This window comes from Uranotaenia lowii, chromosome 3 (assembly GCF_029784155.1).
Source record: "Uranotaenia lowii strain MFRU-FL chromosome 3, ASM2978415v1, whole genome shotgun sequence".
Taxonomy (NCBI): domain Eukaryota; kingdom Metazoa; phylum Arthropoda; class Insecta; order Diptera; family Culicidae; genus Uranotaenia; species Uranotaenia lowii.
This window is the reverse complement of record NC_073693.1, coordinates 101,395,428-101,415,726: the sequence shown is the minus strand read 5'-3', so window position 1 is coordinate 101,415,726 and position 20,299 is coordinate 101,395,428. Positions and strand designations below refer to the sequence as shown.

General features: G+C 34.4%; 1 protein-coding gene across 16 annotated transcripts in view; it reads left to right on the top strand.

Annotated features, from left to right (window-relative positions):
* LOC129757026 (glucose transporter type 1) overlaps positions 1 to 20,299 on the top strand; it is an 875,183-nt gene that overhangs the window by 670,099 nt on the left and 184,785 nt on the right. For all 16 annotated transcript variants that reach the window (XR_008739590.1, XR_008739591.1, XM_055754123.1 and 13 more), the window contains one exon: positions 5,324 to 5,413. Coding sequence is in view for 14 of the 16 variants with exons in the window: in XM_055754123.1 (XP_055610098.1) it covers positions 5,324 to 5,413 (90 nt within the window). In the remaining 2 variants the exon portion in view is untranslated. The remainder of the gene's footprint in view (positions 1 to 5,323; positions 5,414 to 20,299) is intronic.

Genomic DNA, 20,299 nt, shown 5'->3' with positions numbered 1-20,299 from the left:
GCGGCCCGCGAAGCTTTTTTCAAATTTAACTTAACTTTTTTCTACAATGAATTCTTAAGAAAATTTATATGACTTGATCAAATATGCACTTATCTGCATTTGCCTCAAAATCATTCAGATTGATAACATTTTTCTGGCATTTTAATCATTTATTATGTTCCGTTCAAGGCATAAATGCAATATTATTTCTTGGCATAACGTAATATTGTAGTTTTTTTTTATTCAGGATACATTTATCCAAATGACTCCTACCACTTTGAAAAGCCAAATCCACTAAAGTGAGTCGGAAGAGCAGCCAAAAATCGGATGCTACTCATGATCAAAGGAATTTCGAGTCCGTTAGTGAAGTCATTATTTTCGTTTCAAGCAAAAATAAAGTTGTATGATAAAAGATTCGCTCAGCAGGATTGTATCACAAAAGCTCGACAACATTTACCCAGAATGAACCATTCGCCATGTTTTTTTTTTACAGAATGCACCATTTACCAGAAATTTTTCCCCAGGACGGACCATATCCCAGATTTTTTCACCAGAATGGAACATTTTCTAGAATGCCACAAAACCTTTTTTTTCCTGTAGTTTTGTTTTACTCTCTAGTTTAATCTTATTTCATTTTGTCTTACAATTTTTTGAAAATTCCCAAGTTATTTTATTTTTGAACCAGTATTGTATTTTGTAACGATTTGGGTACTTTGATTTTATGCTTACTAGTGTGCCTTTCAAAAATCATTTCAGTAGCCGATTTCTCACGCTGCGCGTTCAAACTTTAATACCATATTGTGAATTTTAATGAAATTTTTAGGAACGTCGCTGGTAAACTGGCAATAAAACACAGACTTCTGACTATCTAGTACTTCACTTTTCTTTGTCAGAAGTCTTTTTCGGAAGTCTGAAGTCCGGACGTCCGAAGTAAACGCAGACCTAATAATATTATTGTACGAACCCATTTTTTGTGGATTTTTTTTTTATTTCTAGTTTGGAATAATATATTTGATTTTCTGGGAAATGGTTCTTCTAGTGAAAAACTTTCTGGGAAATCATTCAATCTGGTGAAAAAATTTCTGAGAAATGGTCCATAATGAGGAAAAAAAAATTCTGGAAAAGTGGTTTTCTGAAATTCTGGAGATTTTTAATTCTGGGCAAACGTTTTCGGGGAAATGGAGTAAAACCCTCAGCAGATTTTTATTTTAAAAGTTATTCTGTTCAATTTGACAAAAAAGATTGTTCTGTTAGCATTCAAATACTGGCAAAATTTAACCTTGTGAAATATTTGTTAATTTCTGTATATTGACGAAAATTACGAAAGTTTTATAAGTTGATCGATTTTTTTTTTATCAACATGAATCAGCTGGCATCGAAGTTGCCGAAAAAAAAGTTCCTTATAAAATCAATAGACTCCTGAAATTCAGCGATTCTTTGGCGATTTTCTGTGATGTTTTTTTTTAGAATTTTCGATAGAAAAATTTATAACAAACATTTATAACAAATTAATTCCACATTACCAAAGTCATAGTATGTATAGCTTTAAAAATCCTATTCTTATGATATTTACCTACATAAGAGTAAAAATTATTAAAATTTCGAAAAAAAATTCTAGAGTCAAGAATTTCATTTTGAAGGTAGTTGTTTAAAAATATATGAAATTGAACATTTTTCTGTAATTTCAACAACCTTGCTCATCATCTCAATGCAATGGTCCAATACGGGGGTTTTCCCGTTTATAGAATAAAAAATCTAGGCTTAGAGGACAAGTTTTTATTGAAGAAAAAATCACAGAAAGTCAAATAACGAATCAACGTCCATTGTAAGAAGACGGTGATAGATAAAAAATATTTGTTTTTCGCATTTTTATTTATTACTGTGGTAAGCTTCAGAAGATTTTTTTTTAAATAAAAGTGATTTTTCGTCATCGAACCATCGAATTAACAAGACAATTGTATGAACGAATGTTCTCCAAGTAGTTCAATTACTAAAAAAATGATAAAATTAAAAAAATGACAAATATTAAGTGATGGACCTTTTCAATATCGGGTATCTAAAAAGTCGTGTCGAATTTCTGTTTATAAACAAGTGAATTTGTTTTATCTTTCCTATTTGAGATTTGTTTTCGTCAAAATTTGTAGTTATAAAAAATGACGTCAAGCTCTCCTCATTTAAAAACAAAATTTAAGTGCGGCCCGCCGACTACATTTCAAATTTAAAGTGGCCCGTTGGTTCAAAAGGTTGCTCACCCCTGTGCTAAATAAAGAGTGATAAAATAAAAAAGTGAATAATTAACGTTTGCAAAAACAAGATGATCACAAAATTATGAAATTGTATGAATGTCAATTGAAAAAATGGTACATTGAAAGTTTCAAAATACGAAAAAAAAGATAAAAAAAAAGAAAAATAACAAAATTGGGAATGTAAAGAATAAAAAAAAAGAAAGATTTGAGAATTTATGAATAAACAAGAAGGATAGTTATTGAAATGACTAATGAGAGATGAAAATGTAAAATTAATAATTTTCTTATTGGAAACCTTTCAACAGCAGAATTGAAAAATTTAGCAAACTGGAAACCAGTTAAATTTAAGGAAAACATAAACATAAACTTTTGCAAATTCATAACTTTGAAAAATTAGAAGCTTAAACGTTGGAGCATTTGAATACTTATACTTTGGAAATTTGAAAATTTCTTAATACAAAACTTAGTAAATTTTTTTAAAAAAAAAGTAATGGGATATTGGAAAATAATATGGTAATTTTATGGTAATGAAGGGCTTAATTTTAGAGATCTAGGAATTTGGAAAAAAAAATCAAAATTTTCAATACAAACTCTGATCTTTTGACTAATTTATTCCTTTTTTGGTTGGGTATATCTGATTTGAGAAACTTTAAAATTGTTATTTTTGTATGTGTTTTTTGAAAAGAAAATTGAAAATTTACAATTTGAAATGAATGGATGGAAACTAAACTGATGAAATTGAAAATCCGAAATTTGAAAAGAAAAAAAGGAATTAAATTGATTTTTTTGATCAATAGAATAAAAAAAAACACGTGACCAAAACAACATTGAAAGCCCAAAATTTAATAAATAAAGGTTTGAAATAATTTTTAAACATTAACTTGAATTTTAATGATTGTGATAAATCAAGAAATGAGAAACAAAAAGCTAACTAACCAGAAACAATCAAATTATTAATAACAAAAAAGTTGAAAATCAACTTAAACCATGAAAAGTCACAGAGTCATTAAAAAACAAATTTCTGTATTTTATGATGAGGCTTTTAGTTGAAATCTTTGAAATATAAAACTTTATTTATAAAAAATGAACAGTTTTACTCTAGAAAGTAGATAAATATAAATGAAAACTTGACTTGAACACTTGTACTTGCGAATTCAAATAACTTTCCAACTGATTATGAATGAAATGAAAAGAGGCCCTTGGAGCCAAAGGAGTTTAAGTTCATAAAAGCTTATTTCGAGAAAACACACTTTTAAATTGTTGTGTTTGGATTATTACCATAGATTTTTTTGAAAAATATACGTTTTTCTTTAAAACGTAAAAGTGTTCGTAAATCCAAAAATCTGAAAAAATCATCAAATTTGGTTTGAAATATGAAGAATCGTTTGGCACTTTTAACTCAAAATCGACCATTTTTATACTTCTACCCCTTTATCTATGAGGGCCTCAAATATTTTATTCGGTAAACACACAAATTTAGAAAGAAACCAAAATATCAATGGAGGCCTGAACACTCATTGAAAGGACACAACATATAGCTCCAAAATATCAAAAATTTGTTTTTGTATAATGTATCATTTCTGAAAGATTTTATTTGTTTAAGTGTTTAAGTTTATTTTAATAACTTTATTACCATTGGTATACAAGATACATGAAATGTTGGAAAAATCTTATTCAAATTTCAAAAATAAGAGCTACGAGAGAACGAACAAACTTAAAAACTGAATGGGAGCTAAACATGTCATTAAAAATTGAAGATCTTTTGAAATTATTTCCAGATATATTGAAAACCATTTAAAATTGCATTTTTAATTAAATCTCATAAGAACCTATGATGATTTTAAGAAATTTCTTATTTAAAAATGAAAGAGGGAATTGCTTTTACATTATTCAAATCATTCAACACAGCACGTATCCTGCTGATGATTCCTATGATTGACAGGAAGTTTTGTGTGGTGATTGTTGCGGTCAAGTGATTGTCATAACTCGCGGCCAATCATGATTGACATGGATTCATGATGTCTCGAATTCTATTTTTCAATCTAACGAGAGGGAAGTATTTGCTAAAAAGCAGCTCCAAGAGTTATTGAGAGTAAAAACTCAATACTTTTACTATTTTGAATTTTGTCATTAGAATTTGGTCTCAATGCTTCTATTTCAAGATTTTTCGTTTTCATATTCGAGGATCGAAACGAAATTTTAAAATAATAAATTTTATATTGTAATACAGTAACATTGGCAAAAAAAATTCTTAGTTTCGAGTTTTAATTTTTTTTTTCAATTCGTAAATTCGAATTCCAAAATATTTGGAAGAAATTAAACCCTCATTTATCGGGCATAACAAAATCATGATTAGAAAAAGAAAGATGAAAAGAAAATTGATCCGAAACGATAATTTAATTAAACAACGAGTATTCAATAAGCAATTCATTCGGAAAATTATTGAATTACAATCCTGTCTCAGACACTTTCGAACTGAACGTGCTCTTTCGAAACCAATCAATCCCGGCTCAGCAGTTTAATAAATTGATATCATAATTCCAGTCCGGTGTGATAAATAAATCCATATTAATCTTGCAAACTTGATTGACCACAAGTAATGACAATCGCCTTGGCCACAGATAAAAAGCAGCTCGACCACAACAGGCAGACCTTCCAAAACTCTCTTCTGCCTTCCCCATTCCAAACTCCAATCTGGATCCGGATCCGGATCCATCCATCCTTGGCAGCTGGGCTGATAACAGGATGTTCAGTCGATTTGACATTCCGAAAACCACATCCTCGACCCACCCACTTACCCATCCTAAAAGTCCCAAGTCTAGAATGATCCAAAAGTCTGCCCACCCCCAGCTTTCCCTCAACGAGCGCTTAGGATTATTAGGACGTATCAGGAAGCATGATCTATGGTTTAGTTAGGTTCGACGGATGTTTTTGTGTCCTATGTCGAAGGGAGAGGCTATTAAATTTTCAGTTTCATTTCACAATCTGTCACCACAAATCACTAATATGGGGGTCATTTCCTGGTTCTCCTGGTTTTTCGGGTTGGTACCTAATCTACGAGGCTGATGTTGCTCTTCTTCTGCTTCCTCTACTTTCAGGTATTCTACTACTCAACGTCGCTCTTCATGAGCTCAGGTCTAACGGAGGAAAGTGCTAAATTTGCCACAATAGGAATCGGTGCAATAATGGTGAGTATCTTACCGTTGAAAGCAGGCTAAAAGCATTGGAGAAGTGCTAGAACGGAATCGAGTTGAATTGATTTGTTATTCACTTAAGGCTGACAGGATTGGGTTTCGAGGTGTGAGAGAACGAGAAAAAAACCTGATATCAATTTATTGCATTCTCCTGGGGATATTTGAACAAATCTTTTGGGAAGGAAAACAGCTGGAGGTAGAGCTTTTTTGTGAACCGCAAAAACAAAGTATCCAATCTGAAGTTTGGGTGCTCATCTTGACCAGTTTTAATGTAAGGTACACCGGAGTGAGTGGGGACGATAGCTATTTAAACTAAACTGTGCCTAGTTGCATCAAATTTTCAATGCAGAATGTTAAATTTACTTGTAATCTATCTAATAGCTGTAAAAAAGACATAATTTTGACAATCTTACATTGACGTTTTGTTTACTTAATATTTTCAACCTACCATGTCGATTTGATGTGTAACCAACAACACTTAAACGTGCTTAAACTTTAGATCCGGGCCGTTTCTGGGGTAAGTGATGACGGCTTTATGCAGAGAGCATCGGTCAATAACGAAGTATTCGAAGTGTTCGAAATGCGTTTATTTTAAAACAATTTGGTTATATGTTGCATTTGGATGATAAGTTTGGATGAGCCTACTTAATTCTTCTGGAAAAAGTATACAATGTATGTAGATATTTCCAATTTAGTTCGATTTGATGCGTGAATTTTGAAACATATGTTATTTAACACTTATATAACACTAGTTTACAAAACCTAAAACAAATCTTGAACTTCATTGACCGCTCTTATATTTTTAATTTGAAATCGGACACTTAATTCGAAAATGAAATTGAAAAAAAATCTCAGTAGAACAATTTTTCAGATATGCTCTCAATACAAAATTTTGGAAAAATAAAAAAGTAGGGGAGCGAGACGGGCTAAATGCGCATACTAAGGAGAATACTCATTTTCTCCCATATTCCAACATATAGCAATCTGAAAACATTATGCACATGAGCGGACATCTTTTGCATATACGTTAAAGCTATTTTCCTGTTAAAATCTGTTCCAGTTTCGTGAAAATAATTTAATAATAAAAATACTCAAAATAGTGGATTTCCGAAACCGGTCGGGTTAAATGCGCATATTTATGTTTTAGCTATAACTCAGTTCCACTTGCAATATTTTCGTAAAATTGAGTTGAATGTGGTAGAAATTGGTGTTAAGCATACGTCAAAGCTAAAATTTTGACAAATTGAAAATATCACTTTAGTTCTTTTGCATAATACATAGTTGGGGATGCCATATGGCTATTAGACCGCACCAAAAAATGACTTAGGGGAGAAGCGGGGTATATGCGCCTATTAAACAGAACACTGATTTAATCAAATATTACATCGAATATGTGTATAAAAACTTTATACACGTGGGTAGGCATCTGTTTTCTATGCAGTTAAGTAAATTTCATGTTAAAATTTCCTTCCGTTTTCGAGAACTGTCAATAACTGTTGTCTAAAATGCCGAACCTTAAACCGTGCGGGCTAAATGCGCCTAATTATGTTTTGAACAAAATTTCTGTAGAAAGTAATAACTTCCGTACGACAAAATTGAAGTTTTATAATAATCTACGTATATTATGATTTTATGGAATAAAACAAAAGTTAAGGTTGCCATAAAGCATGGATCACTACAAATCTGGACGCACTATTTATTTTACCATAGTGCTCCTAGTTGTCGGATCTGGAATGTTTTGGCAGCACTTTGTAGAGGAATGTTTCTTCTACCAGTGCTGAAAATTTCATTACGATTCGTTTTGTTTCAAAAAAGTTACACGTGATGGAAGCCGCGAGATGAAAATAAATTTTGAACACCCACGTCAAAAACCCGACGTGGTCGGGTTCAAAAATCACGAAATCGTTAAAAATTGTCAAATCAACCGTGTGTAGCATTCTCAAACGTTTCCGTGAGATGCGTACTATAGATCGGCAGGTTCATACCAAGCGTCATAGTGGAATTAAGGATCGGAAACTGCATTTGAAGGTGTTGAGAACGATCAAGGAAAACACAGGGTAGTCGGACTATGACATTGCCAAGAAATTCAACGCCGACCGGTGCACCGTCAGCAGAATTCGTCTACGCGAAGGAATACGATCCTATCGGACAAGTAAGCTACCAAACCGGACATTGAAGCAGAATTTAGTAGCCAAAGGACGTGCCCGCAAGTTATACAAGAAGATTCCAACGAAGTTCGACGGATGCATCCTCATGGATGACGAAACGTACGTGAAGATGGATTTTGGGCAGCTTTCTGGCCAAAAATTATGTAAAGCCACTGCAGTGGTGCACTGCACTGGTCATGGTGATGTCCCCGGCAACTTCAAATTCGTTTTTGCTGATAAGTTTGCAAGAAAGTGTTTGATCTGGCAAGGTATTTGCAGCTGCGGACGAAAAATTCCGGTTTTTGTGAAAAACAAGACCATGGACTCCGAAATTTACAAGGAGAAATGCCTAAAAACTTATTTTTTTCGTACATTAGATCTCACAAAGGACTAGTTAAGTTTTTGCCAGATTTGGCAAGCTGCCACTACAACAAAGAGGTACTACAGTGGTATTGGGCCAACGGGTGGATTTTGTCGAGAAGAACATCAACCCACCCAACTGCCCTCAATTCCGCTCTATCGAAAAATTTTGGGCAATTGTCAAGCAGAAGATGAAGAAGAATGGTAGGACGACTCGGGAAGCAACAGAGATGAAGAACAAAATGTGGAACAAAATGGCCGCCGAGGTCAGCGAATAGGGTGTTAAAACTATAATGAGTGATACTCAACCAAAAGTTCGAAAATTCATCAAAACAACATCGGAATATTTTTTTTATTATTTTTCCTTTAAAGTGCAATAAAAACCCTACATTTCAAGTACAAAACATTTTTATTTCGTTTATATAGCTCTGAGATAGACCCGTTTTAATGCGTCCAGATTTGTAGTGATCCATGCTTTACTATGGAGGCAGTTCATCCATAAGAAAAACTTTATCAAATTTGTTTTTAGATCGGGGCGGTCTAACATATTGACGCTTCATTAACAGTGATGAATACCATCCTTAAAAAAGTTAGCTCATTTTTGAAGCCTTATAACTTTTTTATCTCAACTCTTATCGATATGCAGTTTTCGGATGAAATATTTTTCATAGTTTAGGCTTTAAGAAAAACCGTTTTCGAAAGAAATCGGTCGACGGAAACCAAAGTTATTGATGAAAAACTGGTTTTCCATGTTTCTCCCGAACAAAATGTTTCAAAATCCCATACAAACTTCAGGCTCGTTGAGCGACCCCTTCCCGTGATCCGATCTGGCCCAAATTTGGCATGAGATCTTGTACTAGGCCTAGGATCAATTTTAGCCTGCAGCGCATAACATTTCACAGGTTTTGAATTTCCCATAGAAATTTGGGGCAGTCTAGTGTGTATGGATTCAAATTGCCGGCCATTTCAAAACCATTGGTATGGGCTTAAAAACAGCTCCGCTTTGTTTGTCAACAGTTGAGAACACTCCGAAAATAAAGACCCTAAAATTCACAAATAGCTCCAAAACAGAGTTCATCTAGTTTTCTTCTTTCTGATGTGTAGGAAAAGCAGCAAAATAAAGTTGACAACTTCATTAATAGGCCTTTAAAACGAAATCATTTTTTTTTTTTTTTTTGGTGATGTTGTCTTGTTTAGTTCTTACTTGTTTTGCATTAAGCCACTTTAATTATGGCTTTGTTAAGGTAAAGAAGCAACCATTATTTAATTGTTGGAAGAGAAAAGTAAGACAACAATTTAACTATGAGTATGGTTAAAAATGAATTATAATATAAAAAAATGAAGTTTGTATTACGCAAAGAGATGGATGGATAGATGAGCTCAATTTTTCAATTAGGAGGAAATTTTTTAACCAATCTCAGTCATAATGAAGCAAAAACTAATTGATTGAAAATATTACCACCCTTCCGGCACCTCCGTTGGGTTATTGCGAAATGCTAAAACCTGAGCTGTTGGTCATTCCTGCTTCCTCGACAGGGCTTTAGTACTTCCGGAAATATATTATAAGCTCCATATTAGACTGGCCCATAACTAAAAACATCCTTATAATCCATGCGGCACCTTTAGGTGACAAAAATGTCTATCTGAAGGTTTCAGGTCATTTGGCAGAAGCACGAGTTGGCGCAAAGGGCTTGAAATTTGTATGGAGATTTTCGGCAAAATGTATGAAACATCGACATACTATCACTCTTTGTATTCTAAAATATGTTTCCAGTTTGCTAGAAAGATCAGAATTTCAGGAGTTGTAGTTCAAACAATAACAAATAGGTTTGTAGAAGATTTTTACGCGATACGAGTTGACTGTGATGAGTGATATGCAATTGATTGTGTGATTCTTCGCATTTTTTTGATACATCGTGAACGGTGTATGGGCTAATCACTAACTTGATCGCATTATTACACAAGAAGAATAACAGATAGAAAGTTAGTAGCCTTTCTTACAACTTTTTGAAAAGATATTAGTTATAAAATAAGCTACAACTTTGCCGAGAACACAAACTTTCTATCTGTTATTCTCATTGTGTGACGATGCGAGCATGCTAGTACTAATAATCCACTTATACAACGTTCACGATATATCGATGAAATGCGAAAAAAAATCACACATTCAATTGCAAATAACTCATCACAGTCAACTCGTATCGCGTAAAAATCTTCTACAAACTTGTTTATCATTATCTCCATACAATTTTCAAGTCCTTTGCGCCAGCTCGTGCTTCTGCCAAATGACCTGAAACTTTCAAAAAGTCATTTTTTCACCTGAACGCACCAATCTAGGGGGTGCCGCATTGAAAAAAATGTTGGTAAAATCATCCCATACAAATTTGGGCCAGCCTACTCCATATATCAAATTTGGGTTCTTCATCAGACCAAATTAATTGCATTAAAATTATCCGGAAACTTTGTGAGAATTTAAGGGAATCGGACACAACCCAAAAACTCAAACGTCATATGAACTCACTACGTTCAGTGGTTCTTGAGATTATAAAATATCTTCGTACATGATAATCTTTTTTAATGAATAAGATCATTTATGGAATGTAAACCAACTTGATATCAAAATTTAACCACCATTTTTTTACCAATGATACATTTTTTTGGATACTAGTGATCTTTAAAAAAATCTGTCAATTTTTATTCATCACCGGAATAAACTTAAATTTAAATGTATTTTTTATAAATTTTGTCTTAATGTTGTGATTTTGAAGTCGACTAAAACAGATTTACATTCTTTCACAGGCTAAACCGAATAATCAATCAATTTTCATACTCGTGATTGGGTACCTGAAAATAAATTGGGTTTTTAATGTTTTTGACGTTTGAAGAGAGTGCTTTTTTCTGAGCGTGTAGAAAAATTGGAAAAGATATGATCACCGATAACGACATCTAGTAACTCTTAGCTAAGTTGAACAAAATGGCGTTGAATCATTTGAATTCACGATTAATTCTAACACCCGTTTGGAGCTCTAGCCCGAACTCTGGTTCTCTGTGCCGCAGTGTAATAATCATAGTATATGAAGAATTAAACATGATAAATCTCACTCGCTCCAAGCTAAAATTGATCATTAGCTTTCCAGAAGGGCATATGCAAAATTTTAGCAAGATCTGACGATAGGGAGGGGTTGCTTGAGTCTCAATCGTGAATGGGATTTTAAGGTATTTTGCTTAATCCTCCAAAGCTGTTCGGGTCAATATGATCCGAAGCGCACATTTCAAACATCTTTATCATCATTCCAATATACTGAAAAACTGTGAATTTTGACAGACCAAGTATGTTCTGTGAAAATAATGTTCAAATTAATGACAAAAAGTTAAAATTTGAATTTAGAAAATCGGTTCATTGGAAAATGAAATACAGCTAAGCAAAGCCAAAGTTGAATGTCGTTTTTAAAAGCTAGATTTTTTTCCACCGGAAGATCTGAGATAGCGGTAAACTGCCCCTACTTTCATAACAGTCCCATATGCAAAAACATACAAGCGAGAAAATCAGCTTCTTCTGTTTTGGCATATATTTTGAAATTGTGACCACAACTTTCAGCATAAATGAAAAACATTTGATGGAATGTGTTCTAGGTTGTCATAATAAATCGTAAAACCTGAAATTTTCGAAATTGGGTCATTGGTAAGGTCGGGAGCACCATTTTTTTCGTTATGGGACTGTTATGCGAGCATATTTCAAACCTTTTTTAGATCTACTCGCATAACAGTCCCATACAGAATATGTTTTTCTCACCAAGCTTCTTTCTAAGACTTAAATTTGATCATTTTTGATCCTTTAAATTCAATTTTCATTAAAAGAAACATAATTTTGGAAAAATATCGTTAATTCCGGATTGTAAGTTGAATCTTTCTACGATTTTTGATAGCATCTGATAGTTTTTCGCTTAGGAAGACATTCCTTCCTTCTTACTGATCTGGCTTCGAAAACTAGGGTGCATAACTCGACATCAAGTGAGTTAAATCTTTTTTAAATGATTCAAAGCAATAAATCAAAGACTATTTCGCCGAAAGAAGCATTGAAAAGTAACCATATCCGTGTATTTCACATATGGGACTGTTATGCGGGTATATTCCACATGGGACAGCCATAAGTTGATATTTTTTTCGAAATTTCTAGAACAAAATCTCTTTTTTTATTGTTTTATATTGAAGCCCTACGTTCAAAATGACGAACTGTCAGGTTAGATGAAAAAATGACGAAAATTCATATGGGACTGTTATGCGAGTAGGGGCAGTAAAGCTGTTGTTCGCGCCAAACTGCAACTTCGCAAGCCAAGCAATAATCAATGCAACCGACAAAAAACATCTATTACTATATCCATGCCACACGCATCTCCAGTAGTGCATGTGTGGAGTAGTGTATGTTAAACAGGTGTAGGCAAAGGAATAAAAGATAGCCGGTCGGAGACGAAAGGCTATCATAAGCTACTGCTGGTCAGTTAGAAGCGAGACAAGTTAGAGCGAATAAAGCATCCGTGTCGCTCGTATCACATACAGTCCACTTAGAGATCTATTGTCTTTTCATTCGTTAAGCGTTTGGCTTTTTTTTAATAAATGTTCCGTGAACGTATCTCCGATTTAGTGTTGTTAATTAAATGTTCGAACTTTCAAACGTCTGGGAGCTCCGCGGTGAATTTGAACCAGTGAGCCTTTTCGGAATTGGCCCCAACACCTTTCATTAAACCCCAACATACATATGTATCTATACATTACGGATAGATGAATTCTTGACAATTTCAAACATCAGTGAAACACCTAAATACAGAAAAACTGTCAGAAGTTATTTTTTTTTTAAATAAAACTGATTTTTCGGACTTTCTACTTTCTGAACCTTATATATACTTTCTGAAGTATATGATAACCGGTAATACATATCGACTTTATTTTGAAATGTTGAGTAATTAGAATAAATTACCTACACAATGAATATAATATCATCAAAATCGGTTTACATTTACAGCCAGGAGTACGAAATTAAACCACAACTCAAATTTCCCCGAGAAGGATATTTAGTGAACTGCTTTGGAAGGTTAAGAGAAGCAAAAATGCAGGGTTTTCTATAACACCTTGTTTTATATGAGCTGATGGCTTTTTAAGGAGTATATTCGAAAAAATTCAACACTTTGTTTCGTGAATAACTTTTGAATGCATGGATTTATGAATTTTCCTGTGAAGCTACCTAGTAACGTAATGAATACGTGTACAAATTTTGGTAACAATCTGTCAAGTGGTATTTGAGATAGCATCCAACACTGTAGTTCATTGACACAATTTTTAAGGGCAGGAATAAGAAAAATCCAGAAAAATCTTAGTAGGAAACCCCAAAACTGCTTGAAATCAAGTATTCAATCAAAGTTCACAAGGTAAATCGTTCAAGAAGTCCTAGAGGACCCAATAGCGAGCTTAAATTTAGTTAAAAGTGAAGATACTTGATTCCATGAAGTGAGAGAACGTGAGAGTTTTTTCAAGCTCAATCCAAAAATATGAATAGAGAAATTGTTAAAAAAAAAAATTTCGTCTAGCTGACTTAAAAATAGGCCTGACTTCATTTCTACATGGTACAAAAGCTTCCCACTTGTAAAATAAACATAACACGGGGTCAGATCGTGCGAAAAATATTTGTACTGCTTGTGGGAAGATATTTTGGAAAATCTGAAAAACAATGGACAGCAATAGTGGTCATCTGTTAGGATTCCAACCAGAAAATTTTCGTTGGCAAGTCTCGCCTGCATTTCTCGGAGGTAAACAAGAAGGAAAAATTGAAAAAAAAAATCATGTCTAGTTATTGAGAAGGCTAATTATCTGTATAAACTGCAAATTACTCCAAAAATACAATAAAAGAAATCAGCCTCCAAATGCGACCCTTTTCTCTGCAAAGATCGTCAAAAGGTCCCACAAAGTTTCTTCTCTGATTTAGTTGGATCTGGAAAAGAACTTTCACGCAAAAACGGTGGTGGAGTGAAAAAAAGTCAAATATGATGTTTTTGTGCCGAAGGAGGAAAATCTGCTTAATCTATATACACTGAGGAAATACATCGTATGAGGTTCATTAGAAAATCTTATGAAATTTCGACATAAGAAAAAACATTGAAATTCATAAGACGCTTTTTGGCTTTCATAAGACGGTCTTATGAAATGATGTCAGTAGCGTTCTCACGATTTTCATAAGATGGTCTTATGATTTTTCATAAGATGGTCTTATGATTTTTCATAAGATGGTCTTATGATTTTTCATAAGATGGTCTTATGATTTTTCATAAGATGGTCTTATGATTTTTCATAAGATGGTCTTATGATTTTTCATAAGATAATCTTATGAAAACGACTGAAACATGTTATGAATTTCATAAGACATACTTATGAATTATTATTTGGAATTCAACCCCCCACTAAGGCTTTTCGTCAGCTCTCTCTTCACATTTTCACAGCCGTTTAAAAATACTTCAAACTGTTTTCAATGCACAGATTGTTAATAAAGCTGAACATAGAAAAAAGTAACAAGTATTTTTTGGCGACCGTGGGAATGAAAACAGAGAGCCACGTTTTCAAAATATAATCCTAAATAAAAACTTTGTATTCATAAAAAATACATGTTTTATTTCTATACAAAAACTTATTGCTAATCTTATCTAATGATTGAAAACACATTTATTTCTATACAAAAACTTATTGCTAATCTCGTGTACTCTGAAGGGCGGACCATCTATAGTGTCAATGTGAATTACATACATGTTATTTTGTCTTTCTACAGCTTCTGTGGCAAGATAATGATGTACAATTGATCCTATTTTCCATTGTCTAACTATGGCTTGAATAAGATCGTTGTGCTTAAGAAATTCTTCAATTTCGAGTAATTGTTTACCATTTTCAGTAGTTTGAGTAACAAAATACCCAGAAGAATATTGGTATCCATTAAAGAATAAAGTTCCAGTAAATTCGACGGACGCATGAATATCAAAAGGTAGATCTATTATCAGTTTATGATACGGTCTACTACAAATAGTACTTTTTTTTGAAATTGCCTTGAGGAGACGCTGCTTGAAAAGTGTTATTATAAATGTCATAACTAAACTGGACACAGGACTTCATGCACAATGTAAACGCAATATTGGTTCTTGACGTTATTACATGTGCATATTCTTTAAATGGTTGATGCCTCGCCTCATTACGGAAGCACATCATCTGGTTTATTGGACCACAGTCTAAAATAACTTTGGGGTAATGCAATAAGAAATGGTGCTTGGGTTTCAAAGATGTTTTGAATAGAGACAGGTAAAGGGAATGATGTTTAGTGATAATTTGTGATAGTTTTGTTATATCTTGTATTGAAAATTTTTTTGCAAGAATCTGATCAACCATTTCAATTAAAATCTGGCAATATATCCAGACGGGATCCTCAGAAGGAATATATGGACCAACTATAAATGTAAAATTATGGCAGAAGGCCTTCATCTCATCAGCATTCATTCTCATTTTTATAGTTTTACTTTTAGTTTTGCTATCGTAACTAGACTCAACATCTGACATCCTTCGAAGGCCAGCGTCTAATGATGCTTGACCAATAATATTTTTCCGAGTATTTAAACTAGCAAGTGTTAGAAATTTTTTGTCGTATACAAAATAATTCAAGGCCTCTATAAATCCATACTTACACACACCATTGCTGAACAGATCATGCATGGCATCTACGCTCCAGTTTTGAACAACATGGAATGAGGGAAGTCTATTAAACACTGATCGTTCACTAATAAATCTTGATTATAATTGTCTATACTGCGAAGAGAATCGGTGCAAACTGTACAATCAGTTTGAAGTTGTGCTTTGTGCCGTCGACAGAACCGACAGTAATACGTAGCATTAAATCCCTTTGATAAAGATATTAGGGAATGTACCCCCAAGTTATCCCCTTGGAACAAACTTAAAATAAATCTGATTTTAACATCTTCTCCCTTAAACTGTACTATTAGACCTTCTTCTTCTAATTTTTGAAAGGGTATAACTAACTCTTTAATAAGAGCATCTATTCCCGCTTGTTGAATGGCGACTTTCCTTACTACCCCTGCAACTAGAATATTACTCAACTTAGATCTCATATTGTCTGGAAGACAAGGACAGTGAAAGTATATTCCGCACACCGAGTCGACTTTGTTGTGTGGTCCTTGTGAATCGTTTATCTCAAACTCATCAGCATATATCCACAGCGGGATAATATATTTTGTTGATTCGTCGGTTTCATATTTGGTTTTAATATTCTTCCAAACTCGACCATTAATGAAATTATGAATGAAACCATCTGAATGTTCCAGCCTATATATTCGGTCTACTACCTTTTCCAAATTATCTCCTGTTTCAAAAAATTGTTTCAATTGAAATTGTAAAGGATTCAGTACCAAACAACTTTTTCTACAACCCTCGCTACTTTTACTGGCAATGTTACTGTTAATGACTGGTGTCCCATTTTCCAAGCTATAAATAATCGGTGAATCAAAAAGTGCAATGTTTTTTAATTTACGGAGAAACTTATGCTCTGTGTTTATGTCTTTAAAAGCAGTTTTGCTTGATTCCAATAATATTTCCATTTTTTTCTGTGAGTTTGAATCGCCGCTTCTTACATTAAGAGCCTCGATATAATTTAATAGTTCTGTGGTAAACTTTTCAGTAGCTTCTTGTACCTCTTGTACATCATTTCTTGTGAAATTATTTTTCTTGTGTAAACATAAAGTAAATTCTAATGCTAGTTTTTGTTGGTTATTGCATACTGATGTACTTGGCACGATTGGAAAATCGTTGGTTATATCATCATCTAACTTTTGTACTTTAACTGGTATTACTTCCATTTCATTGTTACTGATTTGATTTTTAGGTTCTGCTACATTAAAATTATGATTTAATGTATGCTTCTTAAAATTATAAAAAATGCTAAAAATTTGAGGGCATTTGGGGTAGGTACATTTTAAATTAAAATTAGTTGGAGTCTTATGATATTTAGATACATGATTAACTAGGCTGATTCCAGCTGAAAATTTCTCCCTGCAGTTTTTTATGGGACAGTCGATGTACATTTTGCTGCGTTCAGGAACTCGTGCAATTTTTCGATGGTTTTGTACGAGTTATTGCTGACACCGTACAAATGAAGACCAACGAAAATCCAAACCAGTTTCGATACCTTTGATACAGGTATCTTTAGTACAGTACACAGTTTGTGAAAAACGTCAACTCCTCTTGATAACCATGCATCCATGGTTCGGGAACGAAAAATCTCCGGAAAATATAACGAGCTTTGGAGGAACAGGGTTTCCGTTCTGCTCGTAATCCACGATCTCCTGATCATAGATTGTCCCAGCTTCGTCTCTATCTGTCGCGAAAAATACAGTGTCTGCTTGCGCCGTAGCGATTGTTGATTTGAATCCAGGTTCAACTTTCACTGGGATTAAAACAGTGTTTAGCGCAAGAAGGATTGCTGGAATTCGGGCATCTGTTAAAAAATTAACATTATTTTAATTGTACTTTCCTAAACTGAAAATAATCATTAATTACCTATTGACAAATTACTGTTTGTAATTGTCTCGAGAAGACCTTTGGTTGAAGGATCCTTAGCGTTCTTTGAAATGTATTTGCAAAAAGGTTGCACTAATGCTTCCCAGTTTCGAGCAACCTCGTTCGCGTCAGTTGAGAAATCAGTCCGCAGTAAACGGTAATCAATATCAATCTGAAATTAGTATTAATTTAGTTCGTATTAAAAATGAATGTTATAACTTATGTAGTTAAAATAAGAATGAATCAAAATAAAACAAAATAAAGATAAATAATACATACTAATTGATATCCGTGTTCATCTCTCAAATGCGGGAATTTTTGAATCGTTTGTGACGGGTGCGGATGCTTCTGAGCTACCTGTCTGGCAGTGAATGATGCTTCCCACTGATTTAACACTGTGAGCCACGGGCCATCATTCATCTCCAGCCATGATAAAGCACGACATGCTTCGTCAGGAAGCGGGTTTACACTTGAACTTTCATGACCTTCACGCATAAGTCGGTGCTCTGCTGCTGCCCTCTGTATACGCGTTCCAGATTGTTTCAAATAATTTATCCTGCTGAAGAGTAGGCCTTTAGGATTACCCTTATCTGATCTTTTATAATATGGTTCCTAAAACAAAGAAAAAAATCACAATCATAAAAGTGATATTATCACAAAAAAATACCTTCTTTTCCCTTGGGAACACCTTCGTGATGACGTTTACGTACTCCTCATAGAAACCACGGGAACCGCTTCTTTTTTTGGCTATGTGGTACCTTGCAATCACGTCTGCAACAAGTTTCTGGCTGCCTGTGTCGAGGTCAAAGTCTTCAGCATGTATTAGAAGATCTTCGCCTGGTGTCGTTTGTAGCAATAGCGTTCTAAAGGTGTCCACTGTGAACGGCTCATCACTTGACTCCTGATGGGACAGCGAAACCGAAGGACGAGGTTCGCGAACTTGGTCTTGCAGTTGCTCAACAAGTGGTTTTCCCTGGGCTTCTGTATGGATTCCAAATCCGGAGTGTAACATTCGCTAACTTGGTCGTGCGGCACTTCTAAAATTCGTTCACCACAGGGGTTTGGTGGTATTTCCATACGGGAATCCTCACGGGAACCCTGGACGGGAAGAGGAACAGGTTGCTGCTCTTCCGTGGCCGGTATGTCGTTCTGTGAGGAGTATAAAAATATACAATTTTAACTGTGAAAAACGTAAACGATGTTTTCCTTACTGTTGATGGTTGCTGCAATTACTTCCAGCTTCCAGCAGCTGCCAGTTCCGGAGAATCTTCCGGACAGTTTCCACTCAGCACTTCTCGCTGCACTTCTTGTGCATTTTCCAGACCCTATAAGAAAAAATTTGTGTCATAATATTGTTGCAAATTCTAATTATATATATTTTTACTTACATTCCGCTTACGCCAATCTAAAATTATTTCCCATATATGGTCGTACCGCCAGTTTACGTCCACTCGAGATAACGCCTTTTTTATTTGTTCCTCACTGAACAAAATAATTTGAGCCGTTCCTATTCCGCAATCTGTAAATAAACACTTTTGAATATATTATAACAATTGAAAACAATTTACCACCTTTAAACGTGTTCAAAACTGCATCAGCAATCGACAGATCCGCCAGCAAATCTCTTTCGGTAGCCATCTTGCTTTAGCACATGCGGTTTTTTTCACAATGACATGTCTTATGAGTTTCATAAGATCGCTTATGGAATGACAATAAGGAACGTATGGAAAACGATACTCATCGTATGAGTGTCATAAGCAATCTTATGAAATCATAAAAAAATGATAGAAAATCGTTTCATAAGACCGATTTTATGAATATCATACGAGATTTTTCCCTCAGGGTAGGCTGTGCTCTTGCACTTAGACATCTACCCTGTGTGGCGCACGATTAATTGTATGGATATATCATACATTCTCTTTGAGATGGCTCGAGCATCTCCCCCAGTAATGACGCAGATGTCAGCTAAGTGAGGCGCACAACCCAGTGGCCGTGGCCGAGAATATCTCGGTGGGTGATCTCTGCTGGATAACCAGCTTGCACACTCCCTTTTTTCCATTTTCTTCTTGGCTATCTAATTTTAATCGCCGCTGAAATCGTTTTAATTTTAATCTGAATTGGCATTTCGGCAAATTTTATAGAAACTAAGTAGAATTTTTAATGAGAAAGAATATGAAACTAATACTTGCTACGGATGGGTCGAATTGAGGGCAGTTGGGTGGGTTGATGTTCTTTTCTACAAAATCCACCCCGTTGTCCCGATACCACTGCCACTGTAGTATCTCCTTGCTGCAGTGGCAGCTAGCCAAATCTGGCCAAAACTTTACAAGTCCAGGTCTAAATTTTCTTGGCAATGTCATAGTCCGCCTGCCCTGTGTTTGCCTTGATCGTTCTCAATACCTTCAAATGCAGTTTCCGATCCTTAATTCCACTATGACGCTTGGTATGAACCTGGCGATCGATAGTAGGCATCTCATGGAAACGTTTTTGAGAACGCTGCACAAGGTCGATTTGATGATTATTTATTAACGATTTCGTGATTTGTGAACTCGACCATGCCGGGTTTCTGACATGGATGTTCAACATTAATTTTCGTGTCGCGGCTTACATCACGTGTAACTTTTTTGAAACAAAACAAATCGTGATGAAATATTCAGCACTGATAGAGGAAACATTCAAAAACAAAGTACTGTCATAAGTTATGACTCATGACTCATGACTCATGACTCATGACTCATGACTCATGACTTATGACTCATGACTCATGACTCATAAC